The sequence below is a fragment of the Protopterus annectens genome, chromosome 2.part1, assembly GCF_019279795.1.
Source record: "Protopterus annectens isolate FY-2018-M chromosome 2.part1, PAN1.0, whole genome shotgun sequence".
Taxonomy (NCBI): domain Eukaryota; kingdom Metazoa; phylum Chordata; order Ceratodontiformes; family Protopteridae; genus Protopterus; species Protopterus annectens.
In genome coordinates this window covers 83,453,589-83,470,528 of record NC_056729.1, presented here as the reverse complement: position 1 = coordinate 83,470,528, position 16,940 = coordinate 83,453,589, and the positions used below count along the sequence as shown (strand labels likewise).

The 16,940-nt window shown below is 41.2% G+C and overlaps 1 protein-coding gene across 1 annotated transcript in view; it reads right to left on the bottom strand.

Moving 5' to 3' along the window:
* LRBA (LPS responsive beige-like anchor protein) overlaps positions 1-16,940 on the bottom strand; it is a 4,045,850-nt gene that overhangs the window by 3,276,573 nt on the left and 752,337 nt on the right. The window contains exon 8 of the mRNA XM_044063433.1: positions 5,615-5,761. Within this exon, the coding sequence (XP_043919368.1) occupies positions 5,615-5,761 (147 nt within the window). The remainder of the gene's footprint in view (positions 1-5,614; positions 5,762-16,940) is intronic.

The window sequence follows — 16,940 nt, the reverse complement described above, 5'->3', positions numbered from 1 at the left end:
CCCTGCAAGACAGCGGTGGCAAATCCCGCTCTACATTTAGAGTAAAGTGGAAGGTGATAGTGTTTGGAGAAGGTGTGCACTGAACTCCAAGTGGCTGCTTCCAAAATGTCCTTGGTAGGAACCCCCCTGAGGAAAGCTGCAGAGGTAGCTGTGGCCCTTGTGGAGTGGGATCTGATGCTTGAAGGCACAGCTTTTCCATGAAATGAGTAACAAAAGCATATGCAGTGGGCTATCCATTTTGAGACTGTCTGTTTGGAGACAGCCTTTCCTTGAGCACCTGTAGCATAGGACACAAAGAGTTGCTCGGATTTCCTGAATGGTTTTGTCCTGTCCAAGTAATAACTAAGTTGTCTGTGAATGTCCAAGGAATGCAGTAGTCTTTCCCCTTTGTTTTGTGGGTTAGGGTAAAAGGTAGATAAGTGGATAGTCTGATTCAAGGCTACACTGGATACTACATTTGGCATAAAGGTAGGGTTGGTTCGTAAGGAAACTCTGTCCTGATGGAAAATTATGAAAGGTTGCACAGCCATGAGGGCCTGTAGTTCCGAAACCCTGCATGCTGAGGTGATAGCCAGAAGGAAGGCTGTTTTCCATGACAAGTATTGTAGTTCTGCTGAAGCAGCTGGCTCAAATGGATGAAGGGTCAGCTTTTCCAATATGAAGTTGAGGTCCCAAGCAGGGACTGGTGGTTTCCTTGTGGGTCTTATATTCTTTGCCCCTCTGAGGAACTGTCTTAAGAGAGGATGAGAGAATAAAGGAGGATCTGTGTTGTATTGTGCAGAAATGGCTGAAGCGTGGATTTTGATGGAGGAGAAGGAAAGTCCACTGTTTAACATCTCAGCTAGGTACTGTAAAATTTGAGGTAAATTTATTAACCAAGGACTCTGGCCCTTTTTCTGATTCCAGGCACAAAATCGTTTCCATTTGGCGGAGTAGGCTCTTCTAGTAGAAGGTCTTCTGGCCTCCAAGATGACATCCGGCACCTCATTGGAGAGGAGGGTCTGTTGTGAAATCAAGGGATTCTCCATGCAGCTAGATTGAGGGTTTTGAGCTGGCTGTGAAGAGTTTTGAAGTTGTGCTGGGACAACAGAAGAGGCACTAGAGGTAGGATCCATGGTGGGGAATGTGTCAGGCTCTTCAGGAGCGGATACCAGTGTTGTCTTGGCCAATCTGGAGCAATGAGAATCATTTTCGGCCTCTCTGCTCTGGCTTTTAATAGAACTTTGGGCAGCAGAGGAAGAGGCGGAAAGGCATAGACCGTCAACGTTGTCCAATTGAAAGAAAGTGCGTCCACTTTCCAGGCCTGTGGATGATAGGTCCATGAACAAAATTTTTTCAATTAGTAATTTCTGTGGATAGCAAAGAGATCTATGTCTGGCTGTCCCCATGCCTGAGTTATCTTTGCGAAAACTTGAGGATGCAACTTCCATTCGTGTGGATCTGTCATATTTCTGCTTAGGCTGTCTGCCAGTGTGTTTTCCTTCCCTGGCAGGAATTGTGCCTGAAGTTGGATTTGCAATTCCAGAGCTGTGTTCCATAGGGTCATGGCTAGTCTGCACAGGGGGTATGAATGAGTTCCCCCCTGTTTGTTTATGTACCACATCACTGTGGTGTTGTCTGTCCTTATCAATAACTGGCCTGGATGCAGTAGGTCTTTGAAGGCCATAATAGCATTTTGCACTGCTAGCATTTCCTTTTGGTTGATGTGTAGGTGCTTCTCTTTTTGGGACCATTTCCCCTGAATGCACTGATCTGTCATGTGTGCCCCCCAGGCGTAGTCCGAGGCATCTGTTGTGATGATTTGAGTTGCTTGAGGTACACAGAAAGGGAGACCTATGTTTCTTTGGCATGCTTGAGCCCACCACAGAAATTCCTTTTGAAGACATGGAATGAGTGGTATAATTGTTTCCAAACTGTGGCTGCGTTGAGACCATAATTTTTTTAGGTACCATTGAAGTTTCCTCATATGCAGCTTTGCACATGGGATCAGAAGGATGCAAGATGCCATGAATCCCAGAGCCTGCAGGACTTTCCTTGCAGTCAGCCTGGTGAAGGTTGCCATTTTGCTGAAGTATTGAGATAGTTGCCCTTATTTGTCTGGCGTGAGGTAGGCCATTTGGGTGGTTGTATTCAAGCTGGCACCCAGGAAAATAATTTTTTGAGAGGGTATTAGTTTTGATTTCTTTTTGTTGACTGTGTATCCCAGAAAGTTAAACAATTTTATTACAAACGCTAGGTGTTTCAGAAGTATGTCCTTGCTGTCTGCTTGGATCAGGCAGTCATCCAGATATGGGTATATTTGTATTCCTTGAAGTCTGCAGAAGGCAATTACTGATGCCAGGCATTTTGTAAACACTCTGGGCACAGTAGATAAGCCAAAGGGCAATGCAGAGAACTGATAATGGGTTGAACCTGCAAGAAATCTGAGGTATCTTCTGCAATCTTGTCTGATAGGGACATGCAGGTATGCCTACTTGAGGTCTAATGTTACCAGCCAAGACTCCTTGCCCAGCATGGGAAGAAGCTGCTGTAATGTGAGCATCTTGAATTTTGGTACCTGTAAGTATGTGTTTAGGATGGATAGGTCTAACATAGGTCTCCAATCTTTGTCTTTCTTGGTACCAGGAATAGTCTGGAATAAAACCCTTGACCTTGTTCTTTTGCAGGTACCTCTTGAATAGCTTTCATGTCCATGAGAGCTGAAATTTGTTTTTGTGCCTCTGCCCTTTGATTTTGTGGCAGGTTTGGCATGCCTCTCATTTTTGGAAGGGTGTGAAAGTGGAATCTGTAGCCTATGTCTATAATGTCCAGAATCCATTTGTCTTTTGTGACAATATGCCAATTTTTTGAGAATAATGCCAGTTTTCCGCCCAAAGGTGCTGCCATTAAAGCTTTGCTTGGCAGGTAAAGGGGGAAGTCATTGTGTCTGCTTTCTGAATGACTGTGATCTATCTTCTCCACCTCTTGGGGTTGGTGCTTGCCATTTTCTGGCTCTGAATGATAACTGAGGTTGCCCTCTACCCCTCGGGCATCTGTATCTGCCTCTGAAGTCTGTCCGTGGCTGGAAAGGACCAATTTTTTGAAGGCCAGTTTCTGCTGAAACGTGGAGGTTGTACCTGCAGGAAATCCTTTACTGTTTGCATTGATCTCGCTTTTTCCTCCATTTTCTTTAGTACCTCCTCAGCTTTAACACCAAACAATACATCTTTTTGAAGAGGTGCATCTAGTAATTTAGCTTTGACATGATCTGGTAAGGCTTACTCTTTGAGCCAAGCAAGTCTATGTATGACAGACCCTGTAACAGCAGCTCTACATGAGGCCTCTAAAGCATCAAAACCACACTTGCAAGGTATGTTTACCCACTTGCTCTGCACCATGCAACAAATCCTGCAACTCTTTTAAATCTGGTTGTTCTGGTTGTGTCATTTTGCTTTTCAACTGAGATAACAAAAACTGTTTATACTTTAACATATGAAACTGACAGTTTAATGCCCTCATGGTTAAAGTGGCCGAGGTATACACCTTTTTCCCCCCACCTTTCTAAAGCTCTGGAATCTCTCTCTGAAGGTAATGGGTTTTTAGCAGTAGAGGCCGTAATTCCCTTGGGACCCTGTGAAATTGTTTCTGGGTCAGCAGTATGGCTTTTGTATAAGAACTGGTGTGAATCAGGAACCCGGTAATACCTGTCTGGTTTAACAGGAGCTGGAGGTAAAGAATCTGGGTTGAGGCTGGCTTCTGTGTACACATCATCTAATATATCTAAAACTGGAGGGATAGCCAGGGGCCTATGCTGGGGGAGCAAGAGAAAATCCCTGAGCCTTTTCTTGGAATCTGAGTAATCCTGGCCTTCCCAGTGAAAGTGTTCCCTCAAAGTATGCAGGGTTTCCCCAAAAGAGTAGTCCTCAGGGAGGGGGAGACCAAGGGAATAGACTCCTCTGCATCAGAGTCTTCAAAAGGAGAATAGGTATAGTCCTGGTCCTAAGAATGTTCAGAGGTAATAGAGGCTTGATCTGAGGAAGGGTAGTCTTCCTCTAATCTGGGCCTTTTGTCCGAGGGGGGTTGAGAACCCCTGATAAAAGTAATCAAATCCTCAGCCATTTTGAGCATCTGTTTTTTAGGCATGGAGCCTTGAGAGGGGGTCTGAGGTCCCTGTTTTTTAGCTTTCATGGCTGCTTTAGATTTTGTGAAGGCTTTAATAGAGAAGGAGGAAGGCTTGAAGACACCTTGAGAAATGGCAGGCCTGTCTAAACTCTGAGTTTCCCCGCCAAGAGTGGCGTCTGTATCTGTAGTTGGAATGGGGACCGAAGAGCCTGCGACCTCAGGTACTGAAGACACCGGTAATGAAGTGTCATCGGTACTCAGGGGCTGCGTAGGCGCCTCGCTGAGAACTGGTAGTCGGCCTTAGCGTGGTGTCAGTAGAAGTCGTGGACCTTTTATGTTGGTCCTTATCTTTGCATCTTTTACTCAAAACTGGAGTCGGAGTATCCGACGACATAATATAATTAAATTTTTTACCAAAATAGTGAAGGGCGAACTCCGCCCGACGCTTAATAGTGCATTTATTGAATCTAGCACAAAAACGGCAGGCCGAGACGTCGTGGTCTGGGCCTAAACAAAAAATACAGAAAAATTGTGGGAATCCTTATGCGGTATTTGCTTCCCACATGAAATGCAATTATTAACTTTGTCTGACATCGGTCTGAGGCAAGAAAAGTTTCCCCAATGGGGTACTTAGCTTTCAAGAAGACTTTGGCTGAAATATTTTCGTAAATCTCAGGAGCTGGCCGACCGGCACTTGCGAACTGCTTCTGCTTCGGGCACCGCGCGGCAAGAAAGACTGAACAAGATGGCATCGGCTGGCTCTTTTATACCCCTGCCGCACTGACGTCAGGGAAGAAGCTACGACAACCGACGCCGGACCTAGACTTTGGAATTCGGCCGACCGAGGACCCGCCTGACGGCAGGATAACCCCATCTGTTATGACTGCAGCTGTATGCACGATGAACATCTACAGAAGGCTCAGAATGAGACCTCTATCCATCTAGTGGAGTGTCCAAAGTCAGAAAACAAGTTGATGGCTTAAAACTCGCTATCCAAAACATCAGCAGAGCTCTAAGAGTAGAAGTGTATCAAAAAGAGAATGATGACTTTATACCCAAAGTCCACTGTCAAATATTCACGTAATGATGGACAATGATATTTCAATCACTGCTCTGAGCTCAGACAGGCACAACTGAAAGAAGGGAATCACTCCCCATTCACAATTACTGAACTAGCTATTACAATATATCTGTTTGCACTGATTAAAACATACATACTCATATTTCAACACGTATACAAAAGACAATGAAAGGACATCACTTTCGCATTAAAAGCCGTCAAAGAGTAGCTCAGTCATGCACAGACAGGATGACGAGGTATTTATAAAATATCTTCAGAAATAAGGACCAAATCACAAAATCATTTATCTCTGTGCTTAACAGGATTGCACTCTTAATAGCCCCCCCCCCCCCGCATTAGAATCATCCGTTCAATTACTAACACACTGCAAATAGAAGATAAAATGTAATGAGTGGAATGGTAAAAATAAATAAATAAGAACAGTGAAAGCACCTTGTATCCGGGACCCAACTGGTAGATGGCAAAAATCTGAGCTGCATTGAGGGCTTCACTGAAGAGGTAGACTGCACCCATCTGACCACAAAATACCCGATTGGCATCTGCTGTTTCTGAGGAACCCAGGAAACATTTATCAAAAGTCTGCAAAAAGTAAAACTGAGCATTAAATACAGAGAGTAGTACAAACTTAATCACTAAGACTACCTAGATCTGATCTCCTGTAATGTGTTATACATTTCTGATATTTAAATAATAATTTTAAGAGATTACTACAGTTTGAAGCTTTGGCAGTATTTTTAAAAGTTAGTCTGGAACTTACGCTATTAAAAACATCAGCTACATTATCTCAGCATCACTGGCAAGAAGTACAAACTAATTGCTAAAATGTGCAAATGTGTGATCATGATGGTGAAATCTACCAGTGTAAAAATTTGGGTTGTTCAACTTCTCGTCTGTTACTTACAGTCAAGCACTTGCACTGAATAAATTCTTGGATGGCTTGAACTAAATTATCTTATGTGGATATATATATATATATATATATATATATATATGTGTGTGTGTGTATACATGTATACATATACATATACATATACATATATATATATATATATATATATATACACACATAGATATATATATAAATCTGTGTGGTGGTGCTGCGGTAGCATTGTCGCCTCACAGTAAGACGTCCTGGTCGATTCTCAGCTAAAGCGTCTTCTGTGTGGAGACATCCATGAATGGGCGTACCTTCGTTGAAGGTTGTGCATCAGGGCCGGCAACTCTGCATGTAAAAATCTACTGCCAATCATTAGTGGACCGGAGTTACGCTGTGGCGACCCCTAACCGGGAAAAGCTGAAAGACGCAACAACAACAAAAAAATATATATTTATATATATATATATATATATATATATATATATATATATATATATATATATATAAAGAGAGAAACAGACACATATACAATAAAAGACCATTATGTGAACCAGGGTCAGATTCCAAAACAACTTTATGCTTTGAGTAAGCTTTCAATAAGTCCCAAACACACAGGCACTGCCAAAAGGTGGCTTGTGTGCCTCTTCAAGTAGTATGTGCAGTTAAGGAATACAGCAAGTCTTTATAATCGGATTTCAATACAACTGGAGGAACCACTGCCCCTAAAGCCCAAGGCATGTACAAATTGGCATGACACACCTACATCACACATGCCTTTTACCATCTACCCCACCCCTTCTCAACTACCACAGGACACACTATCTTAATACAAGTTTTATGCACTGGACAACCATTCTCCAGAAACTTTCAGCTCAGCTGCTTCACTGTATACAGTGGCCGTTTGGGGGAACACCTGTATTATGCTGACATAACTACATGCACACATCCACAAGTAAGAATTACTCTCTTAGGTGAACAACAAATGCCTTTTATCCCTTCGCCACCTACAATAAAGTACACCAGCAGTTGCGTGCAAATTATTCTGCTATCATTCAAATCAAGGACAGCTATATCAGATTGCTCCTGAACTATCAGCAGTTAAGGAAGTTAAACCCACCTTCAATAAGCAAGGAAACCTCATGCATACACATTTAAAAGCAAGGGACTGCTTTTACACATGTACAGGTTGGACTCCCTGCTCCCCATAAGCTATAAGACATCACATGCAATGTTTTCTAATGGTGGTAAAGTTAAAGAGGTTTGTTCCACCCCCACACTTTCCCAAACAAGCAACAAGATCTTGCACATACAGTTTCTGATGGAATGAATGCTTAAGGAATCCCTCAAAGTCTTGGTCCCCTGTGAACAGCTACTAAATATGGACAGACAAGGTTGTTAATTTTATATCAGTCTAACTTCAGGCTGCCATTTCTATCGGTATTACAATGGTTTAAACTATATAGTTTTGTTGGTAAGCAGTTTCTGGCAGAACACTGGTTAATGGAACTAATGCCCTTGAAAATTCTTCACAACTCATAACAGTGATAGAAAGAATTGGTCATTTACAGGCCATTTCTTTCCCAGTATCTTTTAGGAGTCATAGCAATGTAGGAATAAGAGGAGGAAAATATGGAAATTTAACTTTCTTTACTGGCAGCCTCATGGAATGATAACAAAACTAACTGGAAAAGCTTATTTTGCAAATATGCATGGAGAAAATCTAAATGATTCATGCAGACTTTACAGTTTTGAGAATTCAGCAAAGACAGTCAGTTTTTAACCATTTTTGGCCCTACTGTCTTACCGTGCCACGTTCTAAGACATTAAAAGGCAGGTCACAGTGTTTAATGTACTGAATTCAAAATCACACTCGTCTGCCGAATAGCCATCCATCCTGCTGCATTTTTAACAAATTCTTATTCACTGCCTCCCTCAGCACAACCCATTCAAATCAGCAATATCCAGGTTTTGGCACGTACCCCTCAATTAGTTCCTGGACAGGTATTTGTATTACAACTGCATTTGAAATCCACATTGCTGCGATATATGTACATAATGTGCTTTATATTGGTGAAGAAGCATTCTGTGTCTTGTCAAATGGTGTACTCTTGACCAACTGCATGAAGTACACCAGTGAAGCCCTGACAACAGCGCTAGCAACTTTTATAGTATATATTTTATATATGTACACACACACGCACGCAGACACACACCTCTTGCCTCTTAAACTTGGTGGACTTCTTTGAGATGCCCTGGGTGAAGGCCAATCCATGCATATGGCCTACCTGGACCCGGCTAAGGCCTTTGACACTATTCTCCACTCAGGCATCATTGATAAACTCACCCAGCTGGAGATTAACCCACATACTTGTCAGGTGTGTTGCAAACTGGCTCACCGATAGAATGCACACAGTCAAAATAGGTGACTACCTCCACCAGCAGACCAGTACCAGTGATGTTCCATAGGGAGTGGTGCTGGGACCCCTATTGTGTGGAATCTACTCAAATGTACAGGCTAAAATAAAAGGCTTCTGGCTGACAAAGTTTGCTGATGACTGCAAAATGGGTGCAGTCATCGAGCCCCCAAATAATGTTAACATCCTACAATAGGAACTTACAAACGACTGGTGCCACAGTCATGGGCTAAAACTCAGTGCAAAAAATGCATCATCCCCTTCAGCAAGGACAATGTTCCTGCAGATTACCACATTAATAACACCCTAACCATGCAATTGGTGGTGATAGATTTGGGCACACAGCTTGAGAGCAACATTTCTTTTGACCACCACATCTCCATAGTGGTAAGAAAGGCTTTCTATGTTGTCCACCTCATAAGGAAGAGCAATGCATCCAGAACAAGAGCGGTTATAACCCCCCTGTACTCCTCACTCATCAGGTCAATAAGAGCTGAGCTGCCAAGTGCTCCGGATTATGTGGAACGTGCCACATTTAAGGCAAAGAACTCTCAATTCCACTGTTCCGCATTAAGTGTGTTGGTTCTGCTTTGCGCATTCTGATTGGCTCATATACCATGAAAATAGCTAATCAGCATACAGGTATTATGAGCCAATCAGAAGTTGATTACTGATGCAAAGCGAACCAACCAGGAGATTCGGAAAAATAATGAGACACTTCCGGGTTGACAGTTTTCGTGCCTCTGCGATGTACTGCTGGGAGTATTTTACTTTTCTTTGTGCCAACAATCATTTTTTTCTTTTGGATGGCGGCAGCGTTAGGATTCAGGAGTTTGCGGACACTGGCGATTATTTCTTCAGCCAGCAAACTTCTGGAGACTACAGCAGTTCATCTTCAAGCAAGGAAGAATATTAGGATTGTGGAACAGAGAACAGTGGAGAGTGGAATCTGCAGTACAGCGTGCAAGCCAGTACTCTCAAAAAGATTTGTGATTTTTTTTTTCCGGGGAAACGTATCTTTTGGTGGTATATCTTTGGTTGCAAGTAAGTGCCTAATTTTTAGTCCAGGTTTTGCTAGAACAGAGGAGAAAGAATAGGCAAGCTTTTGTATAGTTTTAAACTTTATGTTCTACAGGATAGCAAAGTTCTCTGCAGTACATTTGGTGGTGGTGGTGGTGGGGGGGGGGGGGGTAATGTCTCTCAGCTTAGTATTTTATAGAGGGATAGGGATGTTCTGTCTCCAGTGTTTGTACTCTATGTACGAAGGCAGAACAGTTTACTAATAACTTCAACTAAGAGTTCACATAAAAAAAGAAATATTAAGTTATTTTGCTGAGTAATATGATTCAGTATTATTTACCATGAATATCAGTTAAGTCTTTTGTGTATTACAGTGTATTAGTGCTGTAGAGTATAGGGGAATTCTCTGCCGTGCATTTAGTGGTGGGGGGATTTTTGCCACTTAAGTGTTTTATGTTTTCAGGGTTGCATCTTGGGCTCTCCTTCCTCAATGTCTGTAGTAGGGCAGAAAAGCTTGCTAATAACTTCAGCTAGGTGCTCATACAAGTATGTATTGTCTGTGAATATCTGTTAAAATTGTTTTAAAACTTATTGTGTAACTGACCCTTTCAATGTGAAACTTCAAGGAACATGGACATTTTAAGACGCAAAGTGAGGGATTTTCCTGATAATGAACACGTGAATTGCTCAGTGAAAAAAATGCCTAGGTTATGATTGTGATTTGTCATTGACTGCGTACTTGGTTATTGTAGTGTTTTTCTGATTATACAGTACCATTTTTTACTTTAGTTACATGCTTTTTGTACAGTGTTTACTCTTGCTTCATATACATTTCATTTACTGATTTTGCTTGAAAACCACTTCAGTTTGGCACCGTGGAAAAGGTGCGTTTTCGTGCAGTGTGAAAATAGGGTGTTCCACATTTTGCCTGTTTGTCACACATTGTCAGGGTCTGTGTTCCACATTGACCTCTTAAAAGGTTGAGACCTATGAATAAGAGTACAATGCTACCTTTGGAATGTGCCTTACCACACACCTGCAGCAACTAGAAAGACCTCAAAGATTTCTTACAAAGAAAATGCAGGGTCTTCAGCATGTCATACATTATCCCCCCTTCCCTTGCTTAAAATAACTACTACTTCAATTCATCTGTTAAGACTGTGTATCACCCAATTAATTCTTTCATACTGTTAACACACACATCTCAAAGCACTTCCCATATACACTGTACTAAAACTCCATGGTTACACATTATCAACTCTTACTCTACAAAATCAGATAAATTTCCCTTTCAGTACAAACATAAGCAACTGACTGATACTGCCAAAACAGTCTGCTGGTGGCAGCAATGGACAGCATTTCAGTACACTAAGCTGCTCTGTTTTTCCTTTCTCCTTTTAGTCTCCTTCTGGATGCAAACATAATCTCCCCATCAGTTCAGACATCATCTCCCCATCAGTTCAGAATTCCATTACTCCCTCTTTTCACACTACTGATGGCAGGTGTGAAACACCCACATTCAACTCTGTTCCACAGCACACTGCCCCCTAATCCCACTCTTGCTTCACTGACGAATCCATCCTTCACTTTACTATCTCTCAGTATGCTCCCACTTCACTATTCATGTTGTAACACATTGGTATGCCTTAACTAACAGTAGCAGCAGCAGAAAAGAGACTAGGTATTCTGGCACTATGATGAATAACCAAGTCTTGTTTGAATGACCAAGATTATCTGACCTTGAAACATCTAAAACCTTGGGAGGGTGAAATGAACATTTCCAAGGCTGAAACACACTAGCTATACATTATCTATATCCACGTACACACACACATACATATAATATATGTACATATATTCATACACAACCCCTTTTCCCATGTTTGCGCATGGAGCTGGGGTGTCATTTCAACAGTGGCAATCTAGAGCCAAGGTTTGCACAGATGGGTGGCTAGCCCTGACAAGGTTATTCTTCCACACTACACACGCATTTGCAAACACACCTCCCTATGGCCAATTTTGGGGTCCAATCCAATTGTTGCATGTGTTTGGAATATGGGACAAAAACAGAGCATCTGGGAAACAAAATGCAAACACAGGGAGGGCATGCAGACTCTGAGGGGAACGCAACCCAGCCAAGAACTGAACTAGAGAACTTCTTGCTGTGAGACAACAAAATACATTAACTCACTGAATTTATAGTACTTAAATCCCCCCTTCTCATGTTTATATATATATATATATATATATATATATATATATATATTTTTTTTTTTGGTTTGTTTTTTTTTAGATTTAAATTTGGTACAATTACTATTACCTATGTAATACTGTTGCATCTCAGTAGCTTAATGCTGTGCATGTTAGTAGTCAGCTGCATTAGTTGTAACAGCTTCTTTACTCATGGATTAGTTATATTAGATCTCATTTCTAAATACTCTTCCAATTGACTTTCCAAGATCTTGTGTTGGAGTGCTATCTTTGCCTTCAAGGTGGCTGGTTCTTGGCTGAAAATGGGCCTAGGATACTTCACCTACCAAATGTTGCATACATAAGACTACTAACTAAGAAAAAAGGAGAGCAAGTGAGCAATAACCTGCTAATTTATACTTTAGTTTTTATGTCACCTATCACTCACCTCACTACCTTTCACCATTTGCAACATCAAAAGCAAATGCATTTTCTTTCACCAAATCAATCTCCAAAACTTTAATCAGGAAAGCCGTCCTATCTTTTCTTACTTCATTCTCTGCACTAAACTGCTAATTGTACATTTCTCCATAATATACTTCTGTTACTCTAAGGACCACAGGTGGAAGGAGCACTTTTCCCTACACTCCAGTATAATTTCTCTTTGCTTCCACTATTACAGAACCATTTTATATTCTCTCCAGAGAGCTTATAACAATAACCTAGTCAAAATGCATCTCTACGAAAACCATAGTACTTCACTTGCATTCTTTGCTACTACTCTCAATTTCACAATAGTCCAAAGTCCAGCCCCCCTCTTATTTAACTACAAAAAGAACGTACACAATTACCACACAGAGACCTGCGCGCCATCACTTCTACACCCTCCCTCTCTCTCCACAAAAACACAATTGGTAAAATCAGCCCAAAAGACTACAACTAAAAAAACACACAACACCCTAAGCATGTTGCTAACCTCTCCAAGTCTCATCTCATCATCACACCTACTCAGCCAAACATACCTTCTAAAAACCTACAACAAATTCTCACCAAGTCCCCTCACAGATTCCTCTCCACTCTTCTATTTTCTCACTTTCTTTTCTGATGGCTTCACTTTCATCTCCCACTGGCCTTCAAAAAAACTCCCTAAACCAAGTGTCAACAATCCTCCCAAATCATTAACATACACCAGTTTTTTAAATGGATCTCCCTGTAGTCTTTAAATAACTCCACAACACTGGCATCTAGTACTTCTAATTCTTGCATATTCTCCAACTAATGATCAGTCTAATTATTAAGGAAACTCAAAGTTATTAAGCAACCACTTGCAATAACTTCCTCCAAACAAGGTAAACAGATAATTCCTAGTGCAAATGAAAACCTACAGAAACTTAATATGTTACAATCATTTCAAAACTCTTAGGAGTTAGAAGCCAGGCTAGAGTAGGTTCTAAGTTAGTCAAATAAGCACACTACAGATCACATCGATACTCTTATGCAACCCAAAACACTAGAAAGTTTAAAGACTTCTTCTTAAGTGCATAGCTAATTACTAGGCTGGCTGTCCCTTTGAAGGCCATTTTAAGCCTAGATAATTTCTCTTCCAAAGTGAAATTCAAACTCTGCACCTTGTGTCGGTAAGGTAAACACCTTAACTATTACATCAACCCCCATCTAAAAGCTTACACAAGTAATTCTGTCCTCACAGGTAAACACTAATCTATCAGTCTGCAGGTTATTACAAGCTTAGCCAATAACCAGAGGTCAGAATCAAGCCCTGCACTTTGTATCTGTGAGGTAAAGACCTTAACCATAATGCCAACCCCACCTTCCCATTCTAAAACGGCACTAACAAAGTACAGTTCAAGAACTTACCACTACAGCAGATATCCTGCTTCTCACTGTTTCAGTATTCTACACTCTTGGGATATCCTTCTAACAATATCTGCATACCTGGCCAGCATATCAAAGCCTCTACGTCTTCCAGGTGCCATACATCAGATGTATGTCCTACGTGCAAAGTGTAAGATGCATATGTAACATAAGAGTTCCTAATTCTCAGAACTGAAGTCCCCAGGAAGAACTAGAGTAACCCCACAGGGAAGCAACAACATGTACATCCAGGAAGCGAAAAACGAGAAAAGGATATAAACACCTCAGCCAGAAGGAAGGCAAAAAAAATGTAACGGGGTAGGAAGGAGGGACAGAATATGGCAGCACTGAGAAGTACGACATCTATTGTTATGGTACGGTCTTACACAACTGTACTATGTCCTTTATCACCAGTGCAGTATTCTTCACTATTGGGAGAGTGCAAAAGCCGCTGGAAACATGGGAGGAGGAAGCCACAGAACAGTCCTCCTAAAACCAATGAATGATGGCCATGGTAAAACTTGTCCTGGCCCTACAAATGACATTTGGCTAGTAAGTTTTGGTAAAAGTGTGAATAGAAGACAAAGTAGCAGCTTCCAAGATGGATCCAGTATTCGGACTCTTAAAGCACCAGAAGAGACCCACTGCCTTTGTAAAAAGCACATGAATAGAAGAAAACGCTGCTCACCATTGAAAGAATAGCAAAAAGAATTGGCTTTAGAAATACAAGAAGAAATGGTATGCTTAGATACTGACAAACCCAATTTCCTAACATGAAAGGAAACAAAGTTGCTTAGATTTCTTAATATTTTTGTTTTGTCTAGGTAATACACAAATGGTCTATGTAAAGCCAAGCTGTAAAGAACCCTCACTACTTTCTGTGGAGAAGGGAAAAGGAAGATGGATAGACTGATTTAAGGAAAAATCATCAACCATTTTGGGAATAAAAGGAGGACTGGTACAAAGAGACACCTTGCCTTTATTTAAAAGGTGGACTGTCATGAGTGCTTGAAGTTTAGAGTCACCAACAATACAGCCTTCCAAGCACAATGTTTTTAGGGAAGAGGAGACTTCAAGTTCAAAAAGGGGACAACGTCAATTTCTAAAGAAAGAAATTACAGTCCCAAAGAGGAGGATCAGGCTTTCCTGGAGGCTGAATATACAGGGCACCTTTCAGAAATTGTTTGACTTCATAACTAGAAGCCAGAGTGGGATTCAGAGGTAGACAAGTGGAAATAGTTAACAAAAGAACTTTAACAGATGACTATGCCAAGTCAGAACTCAGTAACTCACACAAATAGGAAAGGACCACTGGAATACTCACAGAAGTAGTCCAGGTCATGCGCAAGACACCAAACAGAAAATCTCTCATTTAGTCAGATAGATTTTCTGGTCTCCTTCATAACCCAAAGCAAGTTCTCAGAAAACTGGTGTCTAAATGGAATCAAAACCGTATCACCCAAATTGACAAGTGAAGGGTAGGCAAGTGAAGGTGAATGAGAGATCCCTTGTCTTCTGTGAGAAGATTCATCCTGTGAGGTAACTGATACCAATTGTCCCTACCCTGATGAAATAAAAGGGAGGACCAGTGTTGTCTAAGCCAAATGGGGGGTCACAAACAAGATAACGTTCCTGTCCCACACGATCTTGTGGAGGACCTTTGGTAGTACAAGAACAGGGGTATAGGCATAAAGAAACATTCCTTTCCAAGAAAAAGACATGGCGTCCACTTGCCAAGCTAGATGGCTCCCTCTACAACCAGATCCTTTAGAACTAAAGGCAAATGTTGCAGCTGACAAGAGGAGGCTAAGGAAGACCTGAGAATGGAGGAGATGACTTTCAGTCCATAAAATAACCATTCTGGATGATGGAAATTACCCAAGGATCCATAGTTATCTGTTGCCAAACAGAAAAAGAAAGTCAACCTGAGCAACAGAGGAATCTGGCCGAAGGGTAGGAGTGGCTTAATATCAAATAGAAGTAGATTTGTCAAGAAAAGATGTCTTTTTCCATTAGAACCCTAAGAAGGCTTCTCAGAAAAAACTCTTTTAGAAACCCTCTTACCCCTAAGAAGGCTGTTCAGGCTGTGTATGATCAAAGCAAGGCTTAGATTTATAATTTCTCTGAAACTTAACAGGTAAGAAAAATTTGTTTCAAATCCTGCACAAATTTGCCCGTATCCTGAAAGTTCTTAAATAATTCAGCAGCAGTGCCAAAGAGATTATGGCTGTCTAAGGGAGAGTCCAACACTTTCACCTTGATGTCCTCAGGCAGAGCATGGAGGTGCAACCGATAATACCTACTCATTGCATATCCAGATGCAGCTACCCCAGAGGAGGCATCATAACTGAATTTAACAGAATGATGAGCCACCTGAGAAGCTAAGCTCAAAAAGGAAATGGCAGAAGTCTTACCCTTTTGATCAGGCATATTAGCCTGAATGTCCCCTATGTTAGGAGAGAACAGCCAGGACATACCTAGTCATATTGGTCCAGTAATTAAAGGACTTGAAAGTTAAGGTAGCAGAGTGCATACTTATTTACGATACCTGTTCATGGCACAGCTGTCCTTATCAGAAGATAGTTGTTTTTGTGTTTAAATTACCTGTTTAACTGTTGCAGGCTACACACTCAAGTGTGACAGCCATTTCTGTGCATTTAAAGTGTTTTTTTGATTGTGTCTGCTTTATTTTCTGAAAAAATATATACTTGTTTTCCTGCCTTTCTAAGCTAGTACAGTCCAGGTTTCAGGATAGTGCTGAATTCAGGGCTGTGTTACAAGTTTCTGTGTTTGCCCATACCTTACTTGGACAGGAGGAAGTTTTGCTGTTCACTGTGAGAGAGGGAGCTTTGAGCAGCCTATCTGTCCCTGGAGGAGTGGTTTCAGCCCAGAAATGAGTAGATTACTGGCCATTTTGGGCTAATTTCTCTCTCTTTCATTCCCTGCTATAAAACTCACATTTTCAAGGTTTTGTGCTAGTATACAGCTCAGCAAGCTCCTGACTGGTGCCATGCAGAGTTCTACAGCAGCAGAGAGACAAAAGACAGACTTTGGAGTGATTAAGTATAATTTTTCTGCATTTTCTTGCTGCCTTTAGCTAATTCCACCTAAAACACCAATTTTCTAGAGTTTCTGTGATTTAAAAAGCTTGTTTCAGCTACATATTGTACTTATTTTTACAGCCTGCACTTTAACAAAGTTGTTTTTGTGTTTAAATTACCTGTTTAACTGCTGTAGGCTACACACAGGTGTGATAGCCATTTCTGTGCATTTAAAGTGTTTTTTTTAATTGTATCTGCTTTATTTTCTGAAAAAAAAAAAAAAAAATACTTGTTTTCCACCCTTCTAAGCTAGTATACTCCAGTTTTCAGGTTAGTGCTGAATT